The 24,336-nt window shown below is 37.0% G+C and overlaps 2 protein-coding genes across 2 annotated transcripts; one reads left to right on the top strand and one right to left on the bottom strand.

Moving 5' to 3' along the window:
- Positions 1-1,998: 1,998 nt before the first annotated feature.
- Positions 1,999-15,318, top strand: LOC124487874. Its single transcript, XM_047050242.1, has 12 exons — positions 1,999-2,139; positions 3,066-3,143; positions 3,877-12,568; positions 12,661-12,754; positions 12,861-12,984; positions 13,146-13,239; positions 13,342-13,465; positions 13,627-13,720; positions 13,823-13,943; positions 14,037-14,131; positions 14,246-14,376; positions 14,696-15,318. The coding sequence occupies exons 2-3, from the start codon at positions 3,066-3,068 to the stop codon at positions 11,938-11,940; spliced, it is 8,142 nt and encodes a 2,713-aa protein (XP_046906198.1). The 5' UTR covers positions 1,999-2,139; the 3' UTR covers positions 11,941-12,568; positions 12,661-12,754; positions 12,861-12,984; positions 13,146-13,239; positions 13,342-13,465; positions 13,627-13,720; positions 13,823-13,943; positions 14,037-14,131; positions 14,246-14,376; positions 14,696-15,318.
- Positions 15,319-19,668: 4,350 nt separating this feature from the next.
- Positions 19,669-22,593, bottom strand: LOC124487872. The gene is made up of 4 exons (XM_047050240.1): positions 22,515-22,593; positions 21,438-21,627; positions 21,101-21,296; positions 19,669-20,840 (listed from the first exon to the last, which is right to left on the bottom strand). Exons 2-4 carry the CDS (start codon positions 21,617-21,619, stop codon positions 20,076-20,078), a joined length of 1,143 nt encoding a protein of 380 aa, XP_046906196.1. The 5' UTR covers positions 21,620-21,627; positions 22,515-22,593; the 3' UTR covers positions 19,669-20,075.
- Between the last annotated feature and the right edge of the window lie 1,743 nt (positions 22,594-24,336).

Genomic DNA, 24,336 nt, shown 5'->3' with positions numbered 1-24,336 from the left:
CTATGCCACCTAGGCACATTAAATAGCAATCTAAAAGCATCATTGTAGGCTACTTTCAGTATCTGTATACTCCTTTTCCTGTACATAGACCACAAATGAGCGGTGTACAATGGTGTTATGTAGGTTCCAAACAGAGAACATTTAACTGAATCTGAGCTCATAGAAAACTTCCTTAATAACAGGATTGTGTACCTAGAGACAATCTCCTTCAGAGCATAGATACAGAGATCCGTACCATGTTTTCTTTTAAAACCAAACTGACTGACTGCAGTCAGAATATGCATTTCCAATTTAGCTACCTAAACTGTCCAAGCAACCAGAACTGGTGTATCATCTTGTTAGCAAATCAAATTGTTCATAACAGGATCATTTGTCAAGAAGCTAGACTACTAGCTTCCAGCTCCAAAATAACAGTAATACAAGGCTGTTGAGCTTTAAATAAATATTGTCAAACCCTGTCAAAAGTAACATATAAAATTTGAGTGAGAGGTTGTTTTTAACATCTGATTGTATAATGTGTTGCAGTTGGAGAGTGTAAGCTGTGTTGTTTCTAATACTTGTTGAGTGTACTGTAGACTGAACTGGCTGGTGAAGAGACCATAAGCTGGCTGATGATGGGAGACTGAGCTGGCTGGAGATGGTAGCCTGATCTGACTGGAGATGGTAGACTGATTTGGGATGGGAGATTTAGCTGACTAGTCCCTGAAGCTATTGAAATGGTACTTTGCTTCTGAAGCAACCTAATCCCTACCACGGATATACAGTCAGAGGTTTTCATCCATTTGCCTGTCAGCAGTAACTAGCAACTTGCCAGTTATGTGTGTATCACACACTATACATTTGAGACACGGACTGTCTCTCCACCTTCAAGAGAAGGCTCAAGACGAACTTGTTCCGGGAGTACAATGGTACTTAAGAATGGTTTGCTGAACCCAACGCAAGTTTCCTCAAGGATTACAATGACTCTTGCTTAGACTGTTGCTCTCTGGTTAGTGGTAGCTGATTTAAACTGTTGTATTATATTTTAGTTATTCCTATTTGTATTGCTTTCCTACAGGTACACTTGCACTTAGAGATTAATGTTATGTAATTTTAACTTGTTTAACTACATGCTCTTATGGTTTCTTCCCTTTAGCACTATTTTTTGGTTGTTCACAATATGTACTTCTTGTTTTTGACTACTTGCAATGCTGTGGGGCTATCTTGTTGTTATTATCAGTGACCTATGCACTTTGTAAAGCTCTCTCTTGGAAGTCGCTTTGGATAAAAGCGTCTGCTAAATGAATAAATGTAATGCAAATGTACATTTTTACTTAGTCTCTTTCTGCTAAATGTTCGTTTGGTGTATTTTTTCCTTTTGCATATAATGTTGAATGGGATGGCTAGTTCACTGTGATACACCAACTCTGGTAAGGCTTGAGCATAGGGCTTGAATTGTAGTTGCTTCCTCAGGTAAAGGTTCCCTTTAGGGCTTGTATCTTTGTGTATTACAAGACAAAAGTGAAGGAAAGAAAGTAGTTATTTTAAATCAGATCATTTCTTGAACTATATATTTAGTTATTATAAATAATATTCACATAAAATGCACTTCAAATGCAATTAATAATATAGCCTAACAAATATGCTGGTTCAAGTGTAATGTTGCTATGCTTCTTTACGGAATACCTGAATTATACAATTGTTTGACTTGTTTTTATGCATTTGAAGGTCTGTTACCCACTGACAGTATTACCGGCTAACCAAAATGCATATGTGAATGTTGACGGCCTACGTTGAATATTGGGGTACACGATTGGTGGATGTTATGAAGGTGTCATGTATATGAGCTCTGATTGGATGCGGACTATAGGTGTCCTGAAAACTTGCCTGTGTCGATAAAGAAACAAAATGTTTGTTCCGTGAAAAATGTGCCGTAACTGGACATGCAAACACATTGTAAAAGGGTTGAAGAAAAGTTTTAAAGCGATACAGAAAAATCCTGCTCCTCTATCGCGAGGGATCGTTCTAATGCACGATTTTGAGCTTCAGCCCTCCACCTTCAGGACCCAAACAAGAAGACTTATTTCATCTTTGAAGACCTGAAGACAACTAACGTTACTACTGCAGCCCTTTTCATTTTCCTTGTTGCACTATTTGACCGTGAGTAATCATTACATATAACGACAGTAGCCTACAAAACATGTATCTTAGCGTTTTTATATGTATGATAATTGGAAGACTATTTGATACAGTTTTAAGGCGTGTTATTAGCTAACAAGATATTAGCTAATTGGAGCTAGGCTAGGGGAGCTAAGGATTTCTTTGTTTACAGTATGTATTGCAGGCTTGCAAGCTATAACACTTTTAACATTATTGTCATGTTACGCTGTGGGACCCACATTCGAACGATCACATATTGTGACGCTGCTCATTAACGGGTTACGTTCTACAGTACGTTTGGAACTTGTTTGATAAGATAGCTGTAGTGCTAGCCGTAGCCTAGTGCTAATTGCTTTGAGAAACAGCCATTGTAGAAGGTGTCCGGATAATTTAACTCAAACATTGTGACCAAAGATAGTGCTAACAAAGTGTTAAATAACTCTCGATTTTGTGGAAAATAGAAAACATTTAAGCGAACGTTTGAAGTCGGTCTGAAAGTGGTTAAAAAGTATCAGCGGAAATTCCAGGAATTATTTCATTGTTTGTTCTCGAAACTATATAGCGAAATTTTAAACAAATATGTAGACACACACCCCTTAATGCTATTAAAAGGTCAAGGACTCGTACTAATGTAACATTTTATCTATATATACACAAATTTGGTTTTATCGTCTTCAATCTGCTTCTTAATATCTACAGACTTAAATTTGAATGTACACAGTAGAAATAGAATACAGGGAAATATTGGATGTGTAAAGTAAAAAGAGGTTGGTGTCTTGAGAATCCAAACCATCTTAGCATGTTCTCAAAGGTCTGTATACTAGAACTGTTGAGCATGAAGTTACAATTATTTAAGATTATGAAATAGTTGTTCAGTAGTGTGGTATGTGGCTTTTAATAGTTGTGATTTTTTCTGTATTTTTTAGATGCCACGTTCCAGCAAACGTTCTACAGCGGCCAAGAAGAACTGGGCTGGTTCAGATGACCACGGGTCCACTTTCGAGGTTAGAAAAATGAATGTGAATGGTTGAATGAGGATTCTTAACATCACTGTTACAGGCCCATGTTTGTAATTTCTCTCATTCAGGGTCCATATAGTTGTGGTTGTGTGTTTTCTTTTGTATTCTTCCCTCTTCCTTCCTATTTGCTGCATGCAGGTATGGTCTTGCCTGTGTTTGTTGGCAGTTGGCTAACCGTCTCTCTACCTCCAGACCGGCAATCAATTATCAATTAATGTTTCACACATTGCCATTCCCTCTGTGTTAAGCCAAGAGGGTCATAACAGTTATTGACTAATGTTTGCATTAAGGCTTGGGGTTAAAGATGTATTGTCTGTAGTGAACTGTAGGTTCAATAAAAGTATACAAACTAAAGTTTATCATTTAACAGTAAGCAGAGACCTTGCTTGATTTCCTCAACGCTTGTTTTTGTGAATGTTAACATTCTAATTGATGGTGAAACTATTTAATGTTGATGGCTACTGTCACTGTCTGAATCATGTATTAATAAATATGTTCATATGTCATGTTTATTTATGAAATTGTTGTTTAATGACATATTTAGAGGATTGTGTTCCTGTATTGAGAAAATGCATATTAAATGTCTATTTTTGATAATCAAACAAATGTTTGATGTTACTGCTTATAGCAGTTATGTACATTTGAGAAACATACCAATGTAGCTTTATGAAGACTAGTCATGTTGATTGATTCTTGATATTGTTTTCATGTTTTTCAGATGCCGAGGAAGAACAGGCGGAAAGGGCGCAATAAGGCTGCTGATGCTGCTGCATGCAGCGCCTTGTCTGATGTTTCTCTATCCACTGATCCCCACTCTAACCCTTGTGATATCCCATCTTCCTCTTCATCCCCCATCCCGCGCTTCACCTACTCTAATTTTCCTCCTCTTCCGACGTCTCAGTCATCTGTCTTTAGGCCCTGTGATTCTCTTTCACAGTCTGTGCCTCTGTCGAGATGTGAGACAGAGACCTCACATTCTCATTCACAGGCCAGTGATACCCAAACTGTTCCTCTTAAATCTCCAAGGTGTGCTCCACTACCATGCCGTTCTGATGGTGACTCTTGCCATGTAATAAACTTTGAACAAATACCTAAACAAATACCTGAGCAAATGCCTGAACAAATCTCTGAACACAACTCTGAACACAACTCTGAACTGAACCTTAAAAATCTTGAACTAATAACCTCTGACAACATTGAGTCTGAAATAACCTCTGACAACAAAAAGTCTGATCTGAAGCCTGAACAAAACTCTGAACTTAACTTTGAGAATCATGAACTGATACATTCTGCTGTGTTACAGAGCACCATGTATCCAAGCTGTAATAACAGGTTTCTACAAGGATCTTTCCATCAAGGACATGTGATGTTTGGAGCAAATGCAGGTGTACAATGTCTGACAAACAGTTTAACAGCAATTTTGATGAATGAATTAAAAGATGTGTGCACATGGCAATGTATTGATGTTGATAATATTCTTGTGAATGGAAACAAGCTTTACACATCAGTGCAAAACTGCAATCAGGTAAATGATACTCATCTTTTGGTAAGTGATTTGCCAACGTCTCTTGTGCTTCATCATGTTGATTTTACAATTAATCTTGGACAAGCATTTAGTGGCATAGTAGGAGTACATGACTATGATCCAGAGTTGGCAGATATGTCAATAAGCCTTTATGAAGCACTCCAGAGAGTATTACTAGGAGATCACAGCTGTTTTTTGACAATGAATAAAAGTACTTGTGCCATTATTAAACACACCAATGGTTACGCAGTGTTTGATTCCCACGCACGCAGCTATGACGGCCTTGTTCATTCAACAGGAAAAAGTGTTGTGTGTTTCTTTCAAACATTTGAGGATATGTACAGTCAGCACATTAACAGGCTTGCAAGTTCAATGAATGCCTTTGGAAAACCTTTTGAAGTTTCTGGAATCACCGTTACAATGAGATGTAAAGACGGACCCAATGTAAAAACTAAACCAGTACACAGGTGTAGTAGACAGAAATGTAAAGTCAATGCCTTGAAACCACATGTAACAACAGAGGCTTTTGTTGATGTAAATATTCATGTTCCCGAGAGCACTTGTGAAACAAAAACAGAGTGTGGTCATGCATTGCCATCACAAAATGAGAATGTATTGTGTGAAAACCAAAGGCCAGAAACAGAAAATATGCGAGCAGACACAAAAAAAAAAAGTGACTTGCATGAAACAACTGGGGACAATGTTGATAAACTGAGTAAAAATACTGAGGATGTTGTTGTTGGTGATGTGACACTGTCAGAATGGACGTTTTCTCCATTAACATTTATCAATCAAACTGCATTATGTTCACAGTTAGATTTGCAGAATGTTAATGATAACCATGATTCAACCATAATTCAACAACCTACAGTATTAAGTTGTCCATGTGAATCAAAGGCTATCAGAAAAGATGGAAACTGCTTGTTCCGGTCACTGGCTATGGCAATTTGCGGCAATCAAAGCCCACACATGAAAATACGAAAACAAGTGGTAAGACACTTAATGAAAAATGAGAAAACATTTCAAAGGTTTCTGAGAACTCAATACACCTCTGTAGAACACTACATAAAGTATTCACGAATGATGTATGCAAACACTTGGGGCACTGAATTGGAAATTATAAGTGCAGCAGATCTGTTCCATACGGACATTTACACATTTAATTCTGATCGCTGGAACATCTACAAAAGTCTTTCAAGAAGAAGTGACGATGCCATATATTTGAACAATGTCAATGGAAATCATTACGAATTGGTAACATGTGTAAGAGATACACATTGTGAAGGTGGATGTGCATCATTGTGCCAAGCAAAAAAAGTTATGCCAAAATGTAATGTAAATTTGAGGAAAAGGTTATCAACAACTGGTAAAATGCAACAATGCCAAGATAAACTTGCCATTAAGAAGCAAAAATATCAGAATGATTTTCAATTTCGCCAAAATTGCATTATGTTGCAACAGAAATTATATGTGACAGATGATCAATACAGAAAAACAAAATTGCTGTCCAGCCGAGATAAGTACAGAACAGATGCACACTATCAAACTATAGTAAAAGAATATAGTAAAATAAAATACCGAAGTGATGATCTTTTTCAAAGTAAGGTGAAAGAATACAGTAACATAAAATACCGTACCGATGATTACTTTCAAACCAGGGTGAAAAACTACAATAAAATAAAATATCGAATTGATATTGACTTTCAAACTAAAGTCAAAGCATTTAGCAAAAATAAATACAAGTCTGAGATTGACTTTCAAAGTAGTGTTAAAAAACAAAGCATGCAAACATATTTTGATAAGAAAAATCTGACATATTCCATGGATTTTGTCATTGAATCTTTTAGAAAAAATGTCCAAGAAGGCCCTGGATGTGTTTGCTCAGTTTGTCATCGCCAGCTTTTTCGAAAGCAAGTCATTGAATGTAAACATGATAAGTACACAACCAGTCCAACTGTAGTTGCTTTGGCTAAAAAGTGCATTACAGAAACATATTTACAGACATGTAATAAAGAATGCGATGATAACTGCACTGCACATATTCAATCATCTAAGTTGTGGATATGTCACACATGTCACCGTAAAATATGTGCTGGTAGAATGCCTGAACAAAGTGTAGCCAATAATTTGCATTTGAAAGCCATTCCTTCTCAGCTACAGTGCTTAAATTCCCTTGAGCAACACTTAATAGCGAAACATATTCCTTTTATGAAATTGTTGGCATTACCAAAGGGTGGACAAAATGGTTGTCATGGACCTGTCGTGTGTGTTCCATCTAATGTCAATCAAGTAACAAACATGCTTCCAAGAAATGATGGAAATGATTTAATGTTACGAATTAAACTGAAACGCAAATTAACATACAAGGGGCATTATGAATATAAACATGTACATACAAACCATGTCTACAATGCCTTAGAGTACTTAAAGTTAAATAACAAATGGTATCATGACATTAGCATCAATAAAGAATGGGTTAACCCTCTGGACAAAATTGACGATGTGCAAGTCAGTGATCAACAAAATGTCACACTCCAAAGTGCAGAAAATCCTGATCATACACATATGGAAATTTGCAATAATAATAACACAACATCTCAAGTTGACGCAACTCTTGGAGATGTAAATAAAAACAGTGAAATATGTATTACTGCTGTGCCAATAGAAATGGTTAGTGAACCAATGCAAACAACAAGCGTTGCTAATAAAAGAAAAAAGAAAACAACAATGGAAAATGACTCAGAAAGTGACGATCCTGAAGAAGAGTTGACATACACTGAACAAACACATGGAATGTTTCTAGACACATGTTTACAACCAGTAGATATTGCTCAAGAAGTTTTGGATCAACATTTTGACTCTGTGTTATCGGTTGCGCCTGCTGAGAATAATCATCCCATTAAACTGTTGGAAGATGCTACTAATGAAGGTAAATGTTTTCCTATGTTATATCCAACTGGAGCTCCTACTTTTCATGACCCTCGCAAAGAAAAACTAACCCTGGCAAAATATTTAAACACGCGTCTACTAAATGCTGATGGCCGATTTGCTAAAAACACAGACTTTATATTCTATGCGCAGTACATATCAGAGGTGCAACAAGTTTTGTCAAATGTTTCAATTGCCATGCGCAAAGGTTCAGGCACTGAATTGCCAGACAAAGAGCAACCCAATTTTCTAACTGATGCAGAATCTTTAAAACGAGTGTTAAAAAATGACGAAGGTTACAAGTTTTTACGACCTATACGGGGAACACCCCCCTTTTGGCAATCTGCACAAAAAGATCTGTTTGCTATGATACGACAACTAGGAATTCCCACATGGTTCTGTTCATTTTCCTCAGCTGACATGCGCTGGCCTGAAATGATAACAACACTGAGTCATGAACAAAATAAAACTGTGCCTATAGATGAACTGACTTGGTCAGAGAAATGTGCCTTGTTGAAACAAAACCCAGTTACAGCTGCAAGAATGTTTGACCACAGATGGCACAGTTTCTTGAAAGATGTTATTATGTCTCCAGCTGCTCCTATTGGCAAAATATCAGACTACTTTTACCGTGTAGAATTTCAAAACAGAGGCTCCCCTCATTGTCATTGCTTGTTCTGGGTGGAATCAGCCCCTCAAATTGACAAAGACCCTGATGATAAGGTTGTAGACTTTATTGACAAATACGTATCTTGTGAACTGCCATCATCTGACGATGAAGAAATGTGTGAGATTGTCAACACAGTGCAAAAGCATAGCACTAAGCACTCAAAAACCTGTAGGAAAAAGAAAACTGAATGTCGGTTTAACTTCCCACGACCCCCATCTTGTCGAACATTTATTGATCGTATAGTCAAACCTGCACAAAATCCATGCAATACAGAACAATCACATCAACCAATGACTGAGGAACATGAATTGAGAAAACTGATGACACCAGACATGGCTGAAAAGATTTTGAAAATGGTCAGAACAACTTTACTAATTAGTGACCAAACATTTGAATCGACAGAGGAACTCTTTGAAAGCATCGGAATTTCACAATTGCTTTTTGAAATAGCAAATTCACAACTAACCAATAAAACCAACGTTGTTTTAAAAAGAAATCCCAGTGACATTTGGATTAACCAATTTAACAAAGACTTGTTACGAGCTTGGAATGCCAATATGGATATTCAGTACATTGTCGATGCATATTCTTGTGTAGTGTACATTATTTCATATATATCCAAAGCAGAGAGAGAAATGGGATTGTTACTAGATTGTGCACAGAAAGAAGGAACTAAAGGCAATCTGGATGCCAAAGCTGCATTCAAATCACTTGGCAGTGTTTACCTTCATAATAGAGAAGTGTCTGCACAAGAAGCAGTATATAGACTGACTGGAATGCATTTAAAGGAATGCTCACGTAAAGTAACTTTCATACCAACAGGGGATTACCCTATGCGCATGAGTTTACCTTTGAGTGTATTGCGAGACAGAAAACTAAATGACAACAATGAACAAAACACTATATGGATGACAAGTGTAATAGACAGGTATCAACATAGACCACAATCACCACCGTTCCAAAATATGTGCCTTGCCACGTTTTGCTCAGAATATCGAGCCTTGAGTCAAAGTGAAGTCCCAGCTAATCCAAGCGAATCTGTTGTTCAACTTCAGGACAAATATGGTGACATTAAAAAAAGGTCGCGCACAGAACCAGCTGTTATTAGATATGCAAGACTGTCACCCACAAAAGACCCAGAAAAATACCATCATAGCCAGCTCCAATTGTTTTTGCCCCACTATGAAGACTATCAATTGAAACCACATCCTTTTGTTTCATTCGAAGAGTTTTACAATGTTGGAATTGTACGTGATTTCAGTGATAACATAGACACAGTTAAAGAAATTATTGAGAATAATAGGTCTTTGTATGAACAAAATTCTGACAAACTAGATGATGCTCAACTTGTCATGGAACAACAAGGTGATTTGGATGATGCATGGGCACAGATTTGTCCGCAATCAGAAATGGAACGGCTTCAGTGTTTACAATCACAGGACATAATTCATGATGAAAATGATTTACAGCCCATTTCTGAAAATATTCCAGACTTGACAGAAACTTTGCCTATGACGGGTAATATAGAAGTTAGAAAAACATTTATGACTAAAGAAGCAGCATGGGACATAATGAGATCTCTAAATGATGAGCAAGCGCGCATATTTTACAAACTACGTCAGTGGAGTTTAGAAACAGTATGGGGACAAAAACCACAACCAATACACCTTTTTGTCACTGGTGGAGCAGGTACTGGAAAAAGCCATTTGATAAAAGCCATACATTATGAGTTGTCACGAATTCTAGCACAAGTATGTCCAAACCCTGATGACACTACAGTCCTATTAACAGCTCCTACAGGCGTTGCCGCGTATAACATTAATGCTGCTACAATACACAATACTTTTTGTATTGGCACAGATGTGCGATTACCTTACCAACCGTTAGGTGAGGAAAAGATCAACTCTTTACGAGCAAAACTTTCCAATTTACAATTATTGATCATTGATGAAATATCAATGGTAGACACCAGACTGTTTGCATACATTCACGGAAGACTAAGACAAATCAAACAGTGCGGAGATCATTCTTTGTTTGGAAAAGTTAGCATTGTTGCTGTTGGAGATTTTTACCAGTTACCACCTGTGAAAGGAAAACCTCTGTACAGTGATCAGCCAGGACTAAACATTTGGAACAGTCACTTTGAAATTGCAAATTTGACTCAAGTTGTGAGACAAAAAGATTCTACTTTTGCTGAGCTGCTGAATCGCATTCGTGTCCATGAAAAATCAACTCCTATGTTGCCTGCAGACGTTGAGATATTGAAACAATGCGAAACAGGAGAAGTCTTGAATGTATTGCACATTTTTGCAACAAATAAACAAGTTTGCTGTTATAACTCTGAAATGCTCAATTCAATTTGCCCAAATGCCATAATTATTGAAGCACAAGACTTTGACCGGAATCCAAAAACAGGACGTATGGAAAGAAAGAATGGCCACCACAGGAAAGTTTTTAATTCCTGTCTTAAGCCAAGTGTCAATATGGGAATACAAGCTCGCATCATGCTGACAAAAAACATTGATGTTTTAGATGGACTTGTTAATGGTGCTTTCGGGACAGTTTTCCAAATCGTGTTTGATACAGACAAATACTTTCCCTCTGTAATACATGTTGAATTTGATGATGGCAAAATTGGACAACTGCAAAGAGCTAAAATAACTACACCAAATAATACTCATCGAAACATCACAATCATTAAACCCGTTGAAGACAGAGTCTCAAACAATGGTGGAATACGGCGGCAGTACCCATTACAATTAGCCTGGGCTTGTACCGTACACAAAGTTCAAGGTTTAACAGTTAACAGTGCAGTGGTAAACTTGAAAAAAGTATTTTCACCAGGACAAGCTTACGTTGCTTTAAGTCGTGTCTCTTCTCTGTCAGGCTTAGTAATTGAAGACTTGAAAGAGTCAAAGATTTATTGCAACAGTAATATCAAAGATGTTCTTGCAACAATGCCAACATTCATCTCCAAAAACTCACCTTCAACCACTCCATTATTCACAATTGCTTTTCATAACATTCAAAGTCTCAATGCACATTTTAAAAACATGCAAGCAAACAACAGTATTTTGAAATCACAATGCATTTGTGTTGCCGAAACATGGCTTCGACCAAACTTCCCAACTGATCATGTACTTTTACCTAACTTCACGTTCTACAACAACACACGTTTCAATTGTTACAGTCCAATAAATAGTATCACCAATACTTTAAAACTTCAGGCCAATGGTGGTGTTGGAATATATTGTCAAACAGATCAGAACATCGAAGTCAACACACCATGTAATACAAATCTAGAATCATTAGTCTTCCACGTTCCACAATTTCAATTAATTGCTGCAGTTGTATACAGGCCCCAAACATACCAAGTTGATTTATTCAAAGAACATTTATTACATCTTATTGCCGAAATAGACACTTTCCCAGGAGCGAAAATTATTTTGGGGGACTTTAATGAAAATCTTCTTACTTCTAAAACAATACAAACCGTTTTCGAACAACATCATTACATTCAATTAGTTGACTTTTCGACCACTGATGCTAACACAATAATAGACCATGTATACACAAAAGATGTCCAATTTCAATTATCGCTTGAATTGTTATCAACATATTACAGTCATCATAATGCTATACTAATTCACATAAAGTAACATTATCTGCTAAACAATGCATCTTAAAACAAAAGTCATAGCTTAAGCAAACCATCGTAGACACATTAACTAATATATTTTAAAACACACTATTTGTACAGCAGATGAAATATAAATTATATTATATTTACACACTTATGAATAATACATTTACATATCTTCTTCGTTAATTTATGAAAAAACACAACAAGGACTTATTACGTAACATTAAAATGTGAACTTCACAATTGAAATGGTCAAAATATTCTGTTAACATGTAACAGGTAACTTATGCTTTGCAAATTTGTATTTTATGACATTATGTATTGTACAATGCTATGATACTTTTTTGGGATAGAATTACTAGATGTTAAAGTGCTTTAACAACATGCTTTGTACTCGTGTTGATATTGCAATATCATTCTGCAATTTTTTCTCCCAGCCCTCTGGCAGCACCCACACACACACACACCCACACGCACACACACACACACACACACACCCACACACACATACACACACACGCACAGACGCACATACACACACAGTGTTGTGCAATACTTTTCTCATCAGCACACTAATCCTTGTGCTTTAAAATGTTGGACTACATTCAACCACCCAACATCTGAAAACTCAAGTACCACATCAGGTAATGTAAAGGACACATTTCATGTGTTTTACTGTAGTAAAGCTTACATTGTACTAACCACACTCATACAATTTTCATGTTTTGCTTTTCAGCAAGCACCTCAAACCTTCAACCATGTGGACCTATCACTGCTTCCATCATTCATCAACCTGGGTTTGGCTAGACTAAAGCAACTTCAATTGCAAGGTAAACTCTTATACTTACTTACAATTGTATTCTTCTTGGGGCAAACATTTATTTTCTTTCTACATTGTTTAACTGCATTAAAATATTTACTTACGTATCACTAAAGGAGTCTTGTCCAGATACCAAAAACAGCATTGAAATCTTCTTGCTGAATCCTTATGCTTTGAAATGGTGGATTTCATTAAACCAGCCAACAAATGAAAACTCTCCCACCACCAATACTACATCAAGTAAAGTATATTATACATTTCCTATGTTTTTATTGTAATACAGGTCGTATTGTAAACATGATTCTCTTCAAATCTTAATGTTATGCTTTTCAGATACCCACTTCAAGCATTTAAACCTTGTACACATCACACTCATCCAATTTTCATTTCTTGTTTTTCAGCAAGCACCTCATCCTTTAAACCATGTGAACCTATCACTGCCTCCATCATTCATCAATCTTGGTTTGGCAAGACTAAAACAACTTCAATTACAAAGTAGGTATTTACAATTACACAATTAATCTCTCTGGGGCAGAAATGTATTTTCTTTCTACATTGTTTCACTGCATTAAAACATATATTTACCTATCACTAAAGGAGCCTTGTCCAGATACCAAAAACAGCATTGAAATCTTCTTGCTGAATCCTTATGCTTTGAAATGGTGGATTTCATTAAACCAGCCAACAAATGAAAACTCTCCCACCACCAATACTACATCAAGTAAAGTATATTATACATTTCCTATGTTTTTATTGTAATACAGGTCGTATTGTAAACATGATTCTCTTCAAATCTTAATGTTATGCTTTTCAGATACCCACTTCAAGCATTTAAACCTTGTACACATCACACTCATCCAATTTTCATTTCTTGTTTTTCAGCAAGCACCTCATCCTTTAAACCATGTGAACCTATCACTGCCTCCATCATTCATCAATCTTGGTTTGGCAAGACTAAAACAACTTCAATTACAAAGTAGGTATTTACAATTACACAATTAATCTCTCTGGGGCAGAAATGTATTTTCTTTCTACATTGTTTCACTGCATTAAAACATATATTTACCTATCACTAAAGGAGCCTTGTCCAGATATCAAACCCAGCATTAGGATCTTGCTGAATCCTTCTGCTTTGAAATGTTGGATTTCATTCAACCAGCCAACAACTGAAAACTTTCCCACCATCACTACTACATCAGGTAACGTATATTACAAATGTCCTATGTTTTTATTGTAATAAAGGTCACACTGTAAACATGATTCTCATGAAATTTTTATGTTATGCTTTTCAGCAACCCACTCCAGGCCTTCACACCTTGTGGGAGTACCAATGGTTGCATCATTCAGCAATTTCAGTCTGGCAACACTAAAACAACTGCACCAAAAAGTATGCTTTTATACCTACCTACTTACAATGAACACTTAGTCTCTCTTGGGGCAAAATGTCTGTTCTACCTTCATTATTGTACTGCATCAACTTAATATTTATGTATAAATACAGGAACCGTGTCCAGATTTCAAACCAAGCATTGAGATCTTCTCGCTGAATACCCTGAGAAACTATTAGTACTATGTTGACTAAGATGCCTTCTGGACCCTGGTTGATATTACCCTACTCATTCCTACCTTGTGGTAAATATATCCATTGTTAATTTTGCTTTGTATTTCACAATCCATACACTGTAAACATACCAACATTAAGACAAAACATGGAGTTACAGCATTATAACACCTAGTAATCCTATACACAAAATATTGTACAATATGTACAACATATTTGTTTCAACAAACACATAATCACATATGTGCTTAAAATAATTCACCTCTACACTGTTTACTGTCAATAAAATACTTGCAAACACATGCAAATTCTGCATCTTTAAATGTTTAAAAAAAAAAATAATTATCTGTTCTTTATATACATATTTGTCTATTTTATGTGTCCACACAGGCTAACCACAATGCTCAAACATGTGAAGCATAACTCAATGACGACTCTGGACCACTGGATACAACATCAACAACTGGATGGAAAGATATCAAAGAAGTCTGTGGCTGCCTGGAATTTCACAAGGATGTTGATGGACCATGTGTTTTAATACCACCCTACAGAAACACCCTTCTAATCCATGGAAATCCAAAGGTCACTTTTACACCTGTCCACCCTCAATTGCTTTAGACTCAACTCATGAGAATTGTATTGCACTCAATATTGTAAATTACACCAATACAACATACATCACATTTGGTATTATATTGTGTCAGTAAACAATATGAACAGAAAACACATTTCACAAATCTAACACTGCTACCACTAACACCTTTCACAATCATTTCCATTTTTACCATTTTTTTTCTTTTTTACATTTCATTATAATACATGTATTAAATCTGCAGACATTGTACTATCATTTCACAGTTATTTCAGTTGAATTATTTGTATATTTCTTTATAATACATGTGTTACCTGCATTTGTATATACAAATAGTTACTTTATCTATATACACAAAAAGCTACTTAACAAAAAATGCCATATGTAATGTTTTTTATCTTTTAACATTGATACAAGTTTTCAACACCATATTGATTTGTTAATGTATCATATTTGTACTAAATAAAATGCCTTTATTCTTACACAACTGCCTATTGTACCCCACTTCAAAAGCAAATTCAATCACTGGACATGAAGGGGAAACAGTTCACTCTGCATCACAAAAATCTTTTTACCTTTATCTCCAACAGATTTTCATAGGATTTTCCCAAAAAACTTTTTCCTGAAGTTGTTTTGTTTTCTTGTTGCATTACCTAAAAACACAGTCTAAACAATTTATTAGTGTAGTTTTTCTCTTTTTACTTATCAGTGACATATAGATTTGCAAAGTTCATCTATGTACCCATAGTCAGTGGCGGATAAAGTAATTTTGGGGCCCCAGGCGAAGACAATCATGCCTCCTTAACTCCTATTCTCACTCTTTTCAATCCATATAATAATTATTAATATAATAATAATAATAATCTTAATAACTAGACAAAGTACAATTTCTGAGGAAATTGTAGGGTGTCCTTGCTAGTGTCAGTTGCAGATGGGTCTGTTTGTTAACTGTAATTTTAACAACTGATATTTCTGTACATTTTATATCAAAATGTGTTTTATTTATGAAGATTGCATAGATTTCAAAGCATACATTTGTTGCTGCTCATTTACAATTCAAAACACAAAAAGTGAAGAGAAAGTGGAGAGAAAGGGGACGTTTCTTTATGTAGTTTCAGTTTGGTAAGTACTTATTTACTCTGTTTGTCTTTTTCTTTTTGTGCTCCGCTCGGGGAGTTCCATTTAGCAAAATAATAAATCGACTGATATGACATGCTTTGCTATGCAGTTGCTGCAATCGATGGAATGGTCCACCGTAGTATGAAGTCTGAGGGGAAGCCTGCGTTGAAACACATAGAATAAACACTCTGTTTGTCTTTTTTTTATATACTTTAAGAAGACATTATGACTGTTAATCAATTTGTATAATTATTATTATAGTTTTTTATTGATCATATAGTATTTTTATGGAGTCTTTAAAATAATCCCTGGCAGCTGGGACCCCTAGGCGGTTGCCTACTTTGCCCAATGGTTAAGTCCGGTCCTGGACCGAGCAAGTGTCCAAAATAAAGCTTATGATGATGATGTTACTGTATATTGTGTTTTTTGTTTTAAAGTTCACATTTTACACATAAAAGGTAGCATTTACACTAAATCGCAGTGCATATTATTATACAAGTTAACAAAGGGAAAAAGGCAAAAGCACAGAAAAACGCGCACCAACTCCAATCCACTTCATACGCATCAGCCTAGCGAAAGCACAAAAGAATGCGACCAAACTCCCCGTATCAATTACGAGGTTTGTATAAAGTCTCTTCCGTTGCTCTGATCCTTTTGCTAGCATGCTGTTGTTGCCCTCCCTTTTCTCTGCTTCTCCCAGTCATCTATCCAGGCTCCCCAGGGGAATCGATCGAGCCGTTGCTCAGCCGTGACCCTTAAGGACTTTCCGCCACACCCAAGTCCATACCCGGTAACTATACACACACCATCCACATCACCTCCATCACCATTCCCTGAATCCCCTAATCACACTCTCATCCTCCCAGGAACCCAGACCCGGCTCTGCTACCGGCCTCCACCAGCACCAGACTCGGCTCTGCTACCAGCCTACACCAACGGCCCCAGGCTTGGCTCTGCTACCAGCCTTCACCAACCGCCCCAGGCTCGGCTCTGCTACCTGCCTACACCAACCGCCCCAGGCTCGGCTCTGCTACCAGCCTGTACCACAATGCATTAGGCTTGGCTTTGCTACCAGCCCTGCTTCAATAAAAGCTATCTACATATATATATTCAAATGTTCTTTATGAAAACATTTGCATTTCTATTCTAAGTGCAATTATAAATATTTTTTGTATCCTTCACTACAGGCAAATGAACACGCTCTGCACTTCGAGTATGAAGCAATTCTTCATCCATAGAGCAATACAAGGATCAATCACCCTTTATTATGCATTGTCTCCTCACACCTCAACATATGAACAATACAATTACTTTTGTCGCTGTGTCTGGTCACTGGATTGTCTTGCGTTAGTCTCACAAACCAAATGATGTCTCTAGACCAGTGGTTCCCAAACTTTTCTGGCTCACGTCACCTCTAAACATATCTCTCACCATCCACGGCACCCCTATTTTTTACTTTTTACTCTCAACCTCCTTTCTGTCATATTTGTACTTTATGCCATTTGATTTAACCTTGTGATATGTTAAATAGGCTATAACTGCTTTTATTATAGGCATTACATTGAGAAAGTGAGGTTTATCTATTTTTTGTTATACTCAAATGAACCACTCTCTTTAATTCAACTAATTTAATCGAACTTTTGAATAAATAGTGAACAAGAATATGAACAGACAACGTCCCTGTCCCTATCACAACTATAGGCCTATCACTGTCACCCTGAATATCTCATCTCCGGTAACTTGTTCAATGCAACATGCAACTTGTTCAACTACATACTCTTATGGTTCTTCCCTTTGGGACTTATTTAGTTTTCACAATGTATGCTTCATGTTTTGGCTACCCGCAATGTTGGGACTATCTCGTTGTTATGATCAGTGACCTACGCACTTTTGTCAAACTCTCTTTTTGAACTCGCTTTGGATAAACGCGTCTGAATACATACATGTAATGTAATGGAAGGTTGTTCAGTTCTTTGCAAACTAAAAAGTTATCTGTAAATTTGTCCATTGTCCTCATCCACGTATCTCACGTTAGCGATCAGCTGGCAAAGACGACTAGCATCAGTTGAGTCTATTTGAAGCGCAAATTTCCACCTTAGCCGTAGTTTCTCATTCACCAATGTCCTCTGACATATCATCAATGCGACGTTTGATCGTGTTATCAGAGAGGGGGATTTTTTCTTTTGCAGCATCTGGCCCTAGCCTTACATCATCCATTTTTTGCAGGCTGGTAATATGAGCGACTCTTCTAAAGTGTGTGGCTTTTTAGATTTAGCAAACAACATACGTTTGCTCTGTGTGGTATTCTGTGTTTTAAGTCTTTTAAAATATTCAATGTCTTTGTTCTGGTGTGGTGGGTGCTTGGTCTTCAGGTGCCTTTTCAATTTGCTAGGCACCATTACCGTTGGCTGCATTAGCCAACGTCTCCCTGCAGACAAGGCAGGTATGTGGGGCACGTTTACTACTAGAGAGTCGTTATGCCGCTTTTTTCTCTTTGCTGATTTCGATTCCGATGTCTGTTCATGTAGATGTGGATGCATTCTCTTTAAAAACGTAGCCTTTTTAATTGCCTGCACTCCTCCATCTGCTGTCAATGCGGAATAACTAACAAAGTCAGCGAAAGAACTGTTGTTGACGTTAAGCCCTGAATCAACTGTGAACTGTAGCCGATTGTTGTTTGTGACGTAAATAGCCTACATTTTTTATTTATATAATGTCAATAAAATGAATTTAAAAATGTTTTTTTTTTTTCCCATGAAATGACCAAGCCTTGAGCCATTCCGCGGCACCCCTGAGCATGCGTCACGGCACCCACTTTGAAAACCCCTGCTCTAGACAGCCTAAAATAAACACTACATCTAATTGTCAGGGAGTCAGATGGCTGAACGGTGAGGGAGTCAGGCTCGTAATCAGAAGGTTGCTGGATTGATTCCCCGCCGTGCCAAATGACGTTGTGTCCTTGGGCACTTCACCATACTTGCCTCGGGGTGAAAGTCCCTGTACTTATTGTAAGTCGCTGTGGATAATAGCGTCTGCTAAATGATAACATGTAAATTATTTATTTTTGCTATAGCATGCAGGCATCAAACTCTTCTGACGTTGACTCCGACAACTTACCTAAGATGGGTCCTCTGTGGATGTCTACATCCTCAAACAGAGTGACCTCACAAAAACATAAACTTATTATTGCTATTGAAAGCCATTATCTTTAGAAAACGTTTGTGCAATGCACCAATATGGCACTTTTGCCAATATATGATTTCATCATAACAATAATTATTTCTATAATATAAATCAGGCATTGCAGTACATTAGCTATATGGCAACATTAAAAATGTGTTTGAGGAAAGCAGAGGATGTTTAAAATCAGATTCCCTATATATAAATATGGATGTATAAGAAACAAAAGACAAGGATACCAGTAATACTATTGTCATCTTTAAAAAATATATGACATTGTAACAAGGCACAAACAAAACCTTTTCTCAACAAATTATTCTTTAGTAATGTTTCAGTTATCTCAGACAGTGAAAAACAATAGTACACAGCCAATGACCAATGATTACAGCTACATTCCAACATGAAACATAGGTCTGAAATCGAAAAACATTAAATACGATAATGTTTTTAATATAGAGCAGCATAACTAATGTTTTCAGCTACATTTCAACATGAAACATATGAATTAAACATGAAAATGTGAAACATGAAACAATGTTATAAAAGGTTATAAGGCACAAATTAAACAACATAATCATTAATTGGCATATTATTGTGTTGTCGTCTCTTAGTTAGCCCACCTTGAAAAATGTTACATTCTGCAGCATAACTATGATAGCAATTTTAGAAGCTCAACTTCACTCAACAAAGGTCAGCATTTGAAGTCTTGAAAATGTGACACAAACTCAATATTAAAAAGCAACAAAGTAAACAATCATTTACACATACTTATACATTATTTAAACAAGTTTCCTTGCAAGGCTTTTAGTTTTGTTCAAAGAAGACATTTTGGTGTATAATCACAGTTTTCAGAAACCCTTCTACTTTAACTTAAAGATCTTAAAGATCCCAACTGTCAGCACTATTTGGTGAGGGAATCATAGGAGAACCCATCGGCTGGTGTAGTTCACATACTTGTGTTGTCTCCTTATCTGCCTCAGTACTGGTACTTGGCTTTGGCTCATCATCACAAAACAATACAGCAATGGCACGTTTGCCTCGAGCTGTAATATCAATTCTGTCATGCTGCATGATGTTCTGCACAATGTGGTCACATTGATTTAAAACATGGTTGTCAATTTGTACTAAGGAGCGAATCAATTTGTCGTCTAAGATGAATTCAACATGGTTTTTTTCTTCGTCTTCCAAAACAATTGTCCCCCTCATCAAACTGGTCAATTTAGTGTTCTTGCAGTATTTGCTGCACTTCTCACACCTTGTCATTAAGGTGGCAGGGTTGACATCAAATACAGCATGGCGCTGTGGACACAAGTAAGTGGATGTCACATCCACCTGTACAATTTCTCCAACTGTATGTTTTGCGTCATTTTTTACCGCTGGTGATGCTGCCCCTCCGTCTTCAGCAATGTTGAAAGTGCTTTGTGGTGTGGTTGTCAGCAAGACATTGTTATTGAAAAAACGGACAGACACATCTGTAAAAGTGTACCATTTGTCTATCACCAGCACATCATTTCCCCACACAGTGAGCATGATGGAGGCAGTCTTGTCAGACACAGCATACACTGTTTTGTCCATCACTTTGTGGGTCCGAGTCGTTATTTCCTCCTTTTCTCTCTGCTCCAAGACTTTCACCACCACATTTACCTGCACACACAGGAAACATTTACACAACATGTTATTTAAATCAACACACTGTAAAACACCTATGTGAATCCAGATTACTGCAAGGTTTCGCAGGAAATCTGTATAGGACATTAGTAGTGCCATTTAGAAACAGTAAAATGGCAAATTCCTTGGAATGATGTGCTATCATATGACACTGAAACAGATGCATAATTAAGATCTATACTAAAAAGATAGCACTCTTATGTTTTTAACATGGTAAATCATTCAAATGTACTCACTATTTGATGCTCCCTGGGATCAGAAAGGATGTCACTTATTGATCTGGTCTGCTGATCCTTTGGAGCCAATTCATCGAAACAGAAGCCCAAGTTCCGCACACATGTCAGCTGGGCACGCTCATTTATCAAAATGTCATTCTCTCCTTGATTTTGCCGTGATGGAGTCAGCGTTATGTTTCCCACTTTGACTGGGCTCCTTCAAAGAAAAAGAGAAATAAGTTGACAAATAACAATAGGAATAATAAAACAAACATGTTCAGCAACACCATACTTAGTCCAAAAATTCGTGTAATTTTAGTTAATTTGGAATTGCATTTAGCAATACTAAAGTACTTGCCTGTCTTTTTCAGCGCACACAAACCAATTGTGTTTCTGCGGGGTGAAGATGACCATTTTTGTGTTTTTGGTCGCTTCCTGTAGTACAGCAGTGAAGTATTTCTTGTACTTTCCTTGTTTCACGTCAGAAACCAGGTGAATATACCCTTCTGCTTCGATTTTCATTTGCTTAGGTGACGTCATGATTGAATCTATACAAATTACACACAATTTGTTACAAAATTGGAAACTGATTAAGATATTGCAACAGGTAACATTTGTAGATGTGTAGGCTATGTGTAAAAACTCAAAAGGCCATCTCAGTCAGCAGTTGAAAGATCTATGCCGTTGAACCGAAAACACAAACATACATGTCCGCAGAACTTATAGTTTTCGACACATTTCAAAATTGAGATAGTTTAAAACAAACGAAACTGAAGACAACGTCTCAATAATATGCCAACCGATCATCGGAATTTAACTAAATAATAACTAGGCCTACATGTGTCCAACATATTATATCAGTCTATACGTTAGGCTTTAAAAACAGCATTTGCGGTACAATGGTTGCAAAAGAAATGGTCACCTTAGCTTAAGATCTTTGTCAATTCGATTTCAAACTTACATCTTTAAACTGTACAAACAATGAATAAATGCCTTTCCTAAGTGGAGCTCTGTATCTTCAAATGCTGCCTATGTATTTAACCATATTAGCTCTAGCTATAGATTAAAAAACAAGCTTGAGAAGTCCATTATTAGCCGTAAACGTAAACATTGACACAGTGCATGCTTCAGGGCAAAGTGTTACAGTTTTTTCCTCTGAGTTAAAAAAATGCATGGAGCGGCCAGTTTTACTACATTGGCAAATTAGTGGGGTCAAAAAAGAAAACGAGTAGGATAGTCCTCTTCAAAGCGTAATCTACGTTTTTTTCCAAGTTTATTGTAGCTAGCAAGCCTATGTAAACTGAAGCTACTCAAAAGTAGGCTATAACTAACTTGCACATTTTTACAGCGTTTATCTTAAATACCAGCAAATGTTTAACTTTTAGTATAAGCGCAGAAAATACACAAACACATTAAGATACACTTGAACATCTACCTTTGAAAGTTCTTCAATGACCAGTAGTTCCTCTTGCAATCCTGTCAATGAAATAACTATAGCCTACTGTACAAACGTGCGCAGGTAAGGGCCATTGTTGCCCTGGCAACGCCTTCTTTGTCCTGATTGGTTGATCTGCCCTTCTGGAGAAAGAGACCATGAAACCTTTTTGTTTGTTTTGTAGTTGCATCAATAAGATAATCCGATCCTTTGTAAAGTAAAATACAATTAAATTGCAATATCATCCAGTTCTGAAATAATTTATTTTGCAAGTATAACGTCAGCGTTGCCCTGTGAATAATAAACCTACCTACCTAAGCTACCTTGCCTTGTATTGATGTTGCCTTTTAAACAAAGGTAAGTAGCTAATACCCTATGTAGAAGCAGCAAACTAACTCTAGCTCTACGATATGTCCAGTCAATTCTTGTGCACTCATTGAGATTGAGAAAGAATTGATGGACTTACAACAGGGGCAAACTTACCCATTAGGCAAGGTAGGCAACCGCTTGGGGCCCCCAGCTACCAGGGGGCCCCCAGATGCCAGGGGTGTCTACATAAAATTACTATATGATCCATAATTACTATAATAATAATACAAACCGATCATAAGTCATAACCTTCCACAAAAGTATCAACAAAGATACCAACAGAGCGTTTATTCGATTTGTGTCAACGCAGGCTTCCCCTCCCACCCTATAGCCTACTACTGTGGACTATTCCATCGATTGCAGCAGCAAAGCACGTCATTTTAGTTGGTTAATGTGAGACAGTAGAAGAGTGAAGTGAATGCAAAAACCAATTTGCTAAATGTAACAAAACTCCCCGAGCAGAGCACAAAAGAGAGAGACAAAAGAGGAGAGTAAACAAGTAATTTCCTATCTGAAACTACAGAAGGAAACTTATTTTTTCTTCACTGGTATCCAATGATGCGGCAGCTAGCACAAGTGCTGCTCAGTGAAGTTTGGCTAGCAACAGCAGCTAGGCTAGCTTGCTCGTAGCACAATTTACCGGGGTCAGCTTCTCCACGCAGGGCTGTAGACTGAGACCAGATTTGGCATTGTTACTGACAATTATCGCCTCCAGCAAACTTTTTTTGAATTAGCCATTTCCCCCTGAATAAATGTCAAGCTTATTTACGTTCTGGAGGCATATTTTCAGTAAACAGATGGTACTGTACTGTTTGAATTGCGATTCCATCTGAAATACTGCTGGTGACAATGTTGTTACAATAGCTTGTTTCAAAAGGGCTTCTTAATGAATTAATGCAATATGAGTAGCTAATCTAAATGCTTGAAAATATCCCTAGAAGGGAAAAAGGTGACAACGTCATAGAGGTTAGGAACATTTTCACCGGATTGCCCAATATCTTTATGTGATCCAACTTTTCAACTGAGGCTGCTATAGATTATCAATATTATATATATTAATAATTATTATATTGATTGAAAAGAGTAAGAATAGGAGTTAAGGTGGCCCCATGCCTGTCTTCGCCTGGGGCCCCCAAATCACTGAATCCGCCACTGATTTACAATGTACTAATACAACTGGCCTGTACATTTACATTTAGTCATTTAGCAGACGCTCCTATCCAGAGCAACTGTACAAAAATAACGGTATAATGCCGTAAATAATAAACGAGTAAAACATTTGTGCTTTTTGGAGTTTGTATGAAAAAAAAGTGCCTGCCAGGGGGGAGGTGTTAGAGTTAGAGCCCCTCCAACTGTCTTGCACGTCCCTGATAATTGCCTACATGCAATGTGCCCTCACACCTCAACAAATACCATTTCAAAGAAACAAAGGAAAGGCGCCATGGAAACAAGT

Source organism: Hypomesus transpacificus, unplaced genomic scaffold (genome assembly GCF_021917145.1).
Source record: "Hypomesus transpacificus isolate Combined female unplaced genomic scaffold, fHypTra1 scaffold_105, whole genome shotgun sequence".
In the NCBI taxonomy this organism is placed as follows: Eukaryota; Metazoa; Chordata; class Actinopteri; order Osmeriformes; family Osmeridae; genus Hypomesus; species Hypomesus transpacificus.
Note: the sequence above shows the minus strand (reverse complement) of the source record. Positions and strands in the feature narration are given on the sequence as shown.